The sequence below is a fragment of the Alosa alosa genome, chromosome 24 (genome assembly GCF_017589495.1).
Source record: "Alosa alosa isolate M-15738 ecotype Scorff River chromosome 24, AALO_Geno_1.1, whole genome shotgun sequence".
NCBI classification, from domain to species: domain Eukaryota; kingdom Metazoa; phylum Chordata; class Actinopteri; order Clupeiformes; family Clupeidae; genus Alosa; species Alosa alosa.
In genome coordinates this window covers 24016323-24024321 of record NC_063212.1, presented here as the reverse complement: position 1 = coordinate 24024321, position 7999 = coordinate 24016323, and the positions used below count along the sequence as shown (strand labels likewise).

Below are 7999 nucleotides of genomic sequence, written 5' to 3'. Positions count from 1 at the left end.
TTGGACTTTTCCCATTTTTATGTTTGAATTTACATTGTAACACAAGAATAACAAAGTTGTGTTCCATATTGTGGTCTTTGGCAATTTAACCAAAGTATTGTTATCATATATTAGAGTAGATAAATGGACCAAAATAAAACAATTATATAATATAATATATAATTATAAAATAAGTAGGCTATTGTGATATTTGGTGCCACAGTGACACTATCTTGTCCTAAAAAGTACGGCTACACCACGATAGTCAATCTGTTGTCCCACGGTGAGTCATTTTTCCCCTGTTGCACCGACTCTGGATTTCAGGGTTCCACCACCTCCCAAATCCCACTTTAACCACTGTTCACACTAAAAACGTAGATAAACATAAAAAAATATGTGCACAAAATACCAACCTTTCAAGTCTTTCTCTCTTTTCCTTTTATGATGATAGAAAAGACCATTTGGCACCAAGATGAAAGAAGAAAGGGCGAGACATAAAGAGACAGAGGAAACAGAGGGAAAGAAGATAGAGAAGAAGAGAGGCAGAACAAAAGGACACAGTGCAGGCAGGAATGACACATTGACAAAGAGAGTGAGAGAGAGAAAGTGAGGGAGAGAGAGGGAAGAGAGAAGAGAGAGAGACGGAAGCATAGCCTGCTTCTGATGGCAGGCTGTGATGCTACAGACAGGGTGTCTGTTTCCTCTGAATCTGCAATGTGCCTTTTGAGGCATGTTTTAATGAGCAACTACATTTGGCATCATCTTCAATTAATTATGATGTAACTATGATCATGATCAGGAGAGAAGATATACATCCATGACTAATTGTGATTGCGTTGGAGGACTCCATGTAAACATACAAGCATTTTTCACTTCACCAGCAGTGTTGCCAAAAGATGCCAGGTAGCATGTTAGCAAACTGTTGCCCATGCAAACTAGGCAGGTGGTGGTGTTTGGAAAGTTTGCACATCCGTATTACAACAACAACAACAACAACAGCAACAACAACATAACACATTTGTATTAGGTGGATAGCAAACTAGTAATAGACCAAAACTCCACAGTGCTTCTTTGTTCTTTAAGTGCATGTTGTCAAAGTGCATATTTTTTAAGTACATGATCTTTAAGTGCATGATCTTCAAGTGTATGATCTTCAAGTGTACGACCTTCCCGGCCAATGCAGTGACCCTCTCTTTGGGGCGCTGGTAGTGTAGTGGTTAAGGTTAAGGTACTGGACTAAGTTGTGGGTTCAATTCCTGGCTTCCACTGGGGAAAACGTAATCCCTTGTGATATAATTGACATATGTAAGTCACTTTGGATAAGAAGTGTCTGCTAAATGAGTACATGTAGATGAATCCATGCCTAACCAGGTCTATGTTGAAAGAGAGGCTGCAGGAGTACTCTCTGCTGAAGTTGCCTGGCAACATCTGTCATTCTGTGACAGGGCATGTGTGTTCTAGGGCTGTAGACTGGTTCTGAAGGATGAGTTGGGGGGGGGGGGGGGGTCAGTTAAAAAAGATGCCAGACAATCCTTAACCTAACATATGCACTGATACAAGCACCAGTAGACATGCTACACACATACATACATACAGACAAACTAACATTTACAAATATAGACACACATACAGTATACATATACACACACACTTCACAGCCACAGCAAACAGTACTGTTTCCCCATAGGTATCTATTCCTGAGCAACTCTGCTAATTGAGAGTGAATGCAGGTGCATCTTTTAAACTGAAATCTACATGTATTCATTTAGCAGATTTTTTTTTTTTTAACCAAAGTGACTTACAGATGTCAATCATGTTGCAAAGGCCAATATTACAAAGGTGCAACTTGTGGTTAAGAAATTAGGTTGGAAATTAGTTATAACGCTGGTGGTAGGCAACAGTTATTATGTTTGCATGAAATTATTACATTTTATTATGGTTAAAACAGCTCATTTGTATTATGCAGGTGGTTTATTACATTGGTTAGTTATTATGTTGGTGGATGGCACACCCTATCATTCCTACCTCCTGTGAGTGCATCAAAATAAGAACCAAAGAACACGTAGAAGTTGTGACGGTATATTGTCCTCATAATTCAAACTGTCTCCACAGTGTGGCATGCATCCAGGTGAAATGTCCTTTTAAAGAGCACAAAAGTCAACAACACACACACAGAGTCTAAGAGTGACAGATTGAGGAGGTTGGGGTAGGAGATGACGATGAGGGAAAGGTTTGAGTCTACAGGGGAAAGTCAGTGTGTGAGAAAAGAAGTGAGACAGAGAGAATGAGATGGCATAAAAGGGGAGAACAGAGACGAAAAGATGAAACAAATCATAATAAAGGAAATGGTTGGAATAAGCCAGAATCTCTCTGTGGTTTTGGTAATGGGATTGTAATAGTCATTACTGTAATTCCAGGCATCTTGAGTACCCTTGTAAGGCTGTGACTCGTTTCACTCCCTAATTGAAAAGCTCTGCAGAAGAGGAAGGGCTGAGGCACTCAGAATCACATTTCCACCGAATTACATTTTGATTAACTCTTCAGTTAAGGTCATATTCAGTGCACAGTTATGATAAATTGTTAAGTTCAGATAGAATACCATCTCCTCAGATGTACAATGAAAAGCCTTGGCTAATATTGCTCTGTATGGCAACATTGTGAGAGACTTCAGCTGTTATTGACCTGGGTGGGGGCATTGTGAGAGACTTCAGCTGATATTGCCCTGGATGGGGGCACTTTGTTCTAGCTTTGGCCTGTTCTGCAGCCCCAATGGTTTCATTCACACCCCTTCCTCCTGCAGTCACACACATATGAGTCACACACACACGCGCGCGCACACACACACACACAAGTGCCATATATTATTTAACCAAATCAACAGGCTAATGGTGAGAATGAAAGTTTAATGAAGGCGTTGATGGTGTGTTAATTATGCCCAGCTCCTGTAGTAGAACTGGCCTCTGAGCCTCAGGCATCACAGGGGGAGAAGAAATGATTAGTTGCCCTCTTTCTGATTCACTACTCCCCCGACTCTTCCTCTCTTGCTCTTTCTGTCTCACTCTCTCTCCAACTTCCTGTGTCACTCTCCCAACTCTCTCTCTCCCTCTGTGTAAAGACAGTAGACCTCACAGTGGACTATATAAGCTCTTTAACCAGCTCATATGTTTCTGGTGGAGCATCAGCTGTATTGTACGGAGCCCAGGAGGTGTCATTGCAAGATATTTTTGTGTATCGAGAGAATGTGTGCTCATTTTAGTAAATTGTGGTCTCATTTCATTATATTGTATGCACAATATAGTATATTTTTTGTGTTTATTTCACTAAATCGTGTGCACGTTTTATTAAATAGTATGCTCACTTTATCTTGTTTATGCCCAACAGGACAACTCTTTATTCAACTTTTACACACGCATAAATCCTTTAGCATTGTAACATGCTCATTCAGTTGGTGCAGCATCCAACCGTGTGCATACACACTAACCGCTATAGCACAACTGACGTTAAACCGTGTAGATACACACTAACCGCTAGGGCTGGGCGATATAAACGGTATAAGCGGTATGCGATAAAAATTTGGCCAACGATAGAGATTTTTGTTATACCGGCATATTGCGATAGGTCATTATGTCATCAAATTGCAACACGCTTGGCCTGCTGGGACCGGCAACAACCACGAGGAGGCCACAGGTGTGGAAAAATGGCTGTGAGCGGTGAAGGTATGGAGGAGGAGGAGCTCGTAAAAAAGACTGGTGCAACGTCCATAATATGGACATGGTTTGGATTTAAAGTGTCGGATAGTGAGCAGAAAACCATAATCTGCAAAATATGCCGGTCAACAGTGACAGCAAAGAGAGGTAACACAAGCAATCTGTTCTACCATCTGAAATCAAAACACGTTGTCGAATATGAGGAAAGCCAACGAATGCGTAGCGCTGTTCCCCAAAAACCAAGTCAGTCCTCGAGTGGGAGAAAAGTTACACACCAGGTTTGTCATCTGTCATTTGACATATGTCATCAATCGCCCAGGCATTTTCAAAAGATACACCCTATGATAAAAAAGCCAGCAGTGGATAGACATTACGAATTCTATAGCAACTTTCTTGTGCAAAGACATGGTGCCTTTTCAAACCGTGGAGAGAAGCGTTTTTTTAGGCATGGTCAATACGCTGGATCCAAGGTACTGTTGCGTTTTGTGTCCACTCTGGTGTCTACGGGGCTCCCGTAACACAGTAGAGATCGCTACTCCTGTAGGTGTGGGTGCGCTCGTCTTTGGACTGTGAGGATTTCACAGGGTAAAAGAGGAGGTGTGCGTTTTGTGATTACTCTGGTGTCCAAAGGGATTCCCTTTAACACAGTTGAGATCGCTACTCCTGTTGGTGTTCGTCTTCGGACTGTGATAATATCACAGGGTAAAAGAGGAAGTATCTTTCAGTGTATGTGTCTCATGCGAGGGCCCCTTTTCAACGGGTTTAGGATGTACAATAGGGTTGACTTTGTTGATAGGTTTTCTCTATCTGAATCAAATTCTCTAATTTGGGGTTTGGGGGCTAAGGAAGGTGGACTACTTCAGAGTCACTTTCTATCTCTTAGTCGCTATTCCCTATTCCCTTGGTTCGTACTTCAATATGTGGTTAACTTTACTAAAAGAGGAAGAAATTCAGAGCTGTATTTGCAAGAGTTGTCTGTCATCAAAATCTGAGAGAGGTTAGAAACTCACTACGGACGTTCGTCTGGCCGTCCAGATTTGAGAGAAAATCAACTACCCTATTATTTGGGGATTCTTGTCAAAATTAAATTAAAGCTCCTTTTTATGACAATTCTTGTAACATATAAGCACTTCAATTGACCACAACAGATCTATAACCATTTAGGTCCCATCTCTAAATACACATGTATTTATCAGACAGATTTCCGTATTCTCGCTTGGGTGTGTGATGTGCGTTTAGACCACAACGGGTCCTAGACCTTAGTTTCACAAACAATTTTTCACAACAAATAAATTTGCTAACAAGGCCTATTTGTTTTTTTGTCTGCCCTGGAGCATAGGACTTTCCTTCCTAAATGCCTGGCTGAGTTCACTACTCCTGTGTGTGTCAGTACGTGCGCAGTATATTTTTTGCCCATATACAGTGTCTTAGAAAGTAGCCCTCAAATGGACGCTTACTCACCCGGAGCGAAGGTTTTTGGGGCAGAGCCCCTGTTGCAAGGCTCTCAGCAACACAGGAGAGGCAGAAAAATACGAGAAAACGCTAGACGGTCTTTTTTACAAACCCCTAATCAAAGGATTTTGACTTTTATTAAATACAAATAAAAAAATACAAAGAAAGAAAACTGTCCAAGTCTAAAAGCAAAATGCTCGATCCAAAGAAAAATGAAGAGGAAAAAGAAGATCAAAAAGCCATTCTCTTTTTATGCCCCTCTCGGTCAGGCAGAACATGTCTTTTTATACCCCTCTCGGTCAGGCAGAACATGTCTTTTTATGCCCCTCTCGGTCAGGCAGAACATGTCTTTTTATGCCCCTCTCGGTCAGGCAGAACATGTCTTTTTATACCCCTCTCGGTCAGGCAGAACATGTCTTTTTATGCCCCTCTCGGTCGTCCAAATTTGGTATTGTGTCTTGCCATGAAATATTGGTTCTGCTTTTTTGTTTTTGTTCAGTTGCCAGTCAGCTTTTTTGTTTTGCTGACAAACAGTTTCTTACAGCTGGTACATTATGTTCTTACATTCTGTCTTTACATTTTGTTCAAAGCACATCTCATTTAGCATAACACACTTTAATTCTAACACAACCTTTTTATATCTAAGCAAACATATTTTATGTAGCAAAACATTTTAAGTTTTATAAGCAAACTTTCTTATATATCTAAGAAAAACACTCTTTAAGTTTAAGCAAAATTATAACAGATTATTCTAGCAAAAACAATTTATGCTTTAATTAAGAAAACACACTTCAATTCTAAACATTAGAAATCTAACTTGTTTCACACTGGTTGTCTATCATTATCTTGCAGCATTTGCACATTTTTATTTGTTTTAGAGCAAGCTGGATTTAAGCAGTTATCTGATTAAAAATCTCTTAATAATAAATCATGAGTCTGATTATTTATTATTATCACATCTTCACATTGTAAAGTCACGCTACAGTACGTGGTGCCAAGCTGCAATTATTTTAGTGAGGTAGAAATTCCCAAACTACACGCCGAGGTCCGCAGTCAAGTGGAAAAGCAGCTCTGTGACATACAACAGACGACGAGTGGAAGTTGTGCAGCAAATGCCTGCAAACAGCGTATTTCCCCAGAAGACCACACAGGGGAATTTATTTCCCAGGGATTAAGGGAAGCGCTCGAATCATGGGGACTGGACGAAGAGAAGATGATATGCATCACCACCGACAACGGCGCCAATGTTGTTAAAGCAGTGGAACTGAATGAATGGACACGACTTCAGTGCTTCGGCCACAGGCTTCATCTCGCTGTTGGTAGGTTTAGCCGATATTGTTATTTTGTTACCGTTTTTATTTATTTGTTTATTTAGCTTAATAAAGCAAAGTTAAGTAAAGTAAGTTAAAGTTTTAATATCTTGTTAGTTTAATATTGCATAGATAGCCCAACTATTTTGCTGGCTATATGTGTGTGTCAAAAAGTCTAAATTGGATATTGTTGTAACTAGTAGGCCTATTAGACAATCCTAGTATGTAGCTCCCTATCTTTCTGTACTGTGGAAATGTCAAGTGTTTTGTTATTGGAGCTGGACTAATAATATTTTACAATTTTGTCAACAGACGCAAGTGTGAAAGACCCCCGGATTGAGCGTGCAGTTGGCGTGTGTAAGAAAATTGTGAGTGCATTTTCTTACTCTGGTAAAAGGAGAAAAGCAATGGCCAAAGCCCAGCCTGAGCTACACCTGCCCCCTCACAGAGTCGCCAACACGATGGGGGTCACGGCAACAAATGATTGAGCGGGTACTGGAGCAGGAGAAGGCCATATCGCAAGTCCTGAAAGCGGAAAAAAAAAACAGGCACCTGGTACCTACTTGGCAAGACCTTGATGTCTTAGAGTCGGTGAACAAGGCCCTCAGTCCACTGATGGAATTCACGGATGCACTCTCTGGTGAAGACTATGTTAGTGTGTCCTACCTTAAACCTGTGCTCCATCTGTTGAACAACAGGGTTCTGTCTTCAGCTGAGGATGACACAGAACTGACTAAGCATATGAAGAGGACCGTTCTCCAGTATTTAAATGAAAAGTACTCGGACCCTGCCACCGATGATCTGCTCGATATGGCCTCCCTTGTCGATCCACGATTCAAATTATCATACATAGCCGACAACCGAAAAGATTATGTCAAGACTAAAGCAGTGGCATTCAAGCCCTACTGGAGAGGCAGATGCAAGCTGCATCCTCCACAGATTCACCACCACCTGCCAGAGCGCAGGAGCTGCTGAAGAAGTTGGAGAGCCTAAAAAGGTTAAGCGCAGTCTTGGCAGCTTTTTCAAAAAGGCATCCATTCCAGGCCCAGCTGCACTCCCTGACAGAGACGCCATTGAAGTAGAGCTACTTAGTTACCTGCAAGCACTGGATGTGGACGGAGAGGCTGATCCATTAGAGTGGTGGAAGTTGCACCAGGCTAATTTTCCAAGAGTGGCTAGCCTGGCTCGTAAATACTTGTGCATTCCAGCAACCAGTGCCCCATCAGAAAGGGCATTTAGTACTGGTGGCAATATTGTTAAGTGCCACTGGTCTGCACTAAAGGCCGAGAATGTGGACAGGCTTGTGTTCTTAGCTAAAAATCTGCCGTAAACTGGTGTAAAACTAATGCTCAGTGTTTTCTTTTGTCACTGACGCACACAGTACACAAAAGCTTGTTTGTTGTTTATCTTAAGTTATTTTCACAGGCTTGCATTCAGTCTACATGTACCTCAAGTCTCTAAAGCTAATTGTTGATTTGCACTCCATTTGAAGTCATTTTCAAATTTTGTGTTTATATCTTTGGGCAAAAGATACCTCTTGTACTTGAAGTT

The 7999-nt window shown here is 41.2% G+C and overlaps 1 protein-coding gene across 1 annotated transcript in view; it reads left to right on the top strand.

The window, feature by feature from the left end:
* Positions 1 to 7423, top strand: part of LOC125289321 (B-cell scaffold protein with ankyrin repeats-like) — a 48698-nt gene extending 41275 nt beyond the window's left edge. The window contains exons 8-9 of the mRNA XM_048236074.1: positions 6846 to 6966; positions 7147 to 7423. Coding sequence (XP_048092031.1) covers positions 6846 to 6966; positions 7147 to 7423 — 398 coding nt within the window. The remainder of the gene's footprint in view (positions 1 to 6845; positions 6967 to 7146) is intronic.
* The last annotated feature ends 576 nt before the right edge of the window (positions 7424 to 7999 follow it).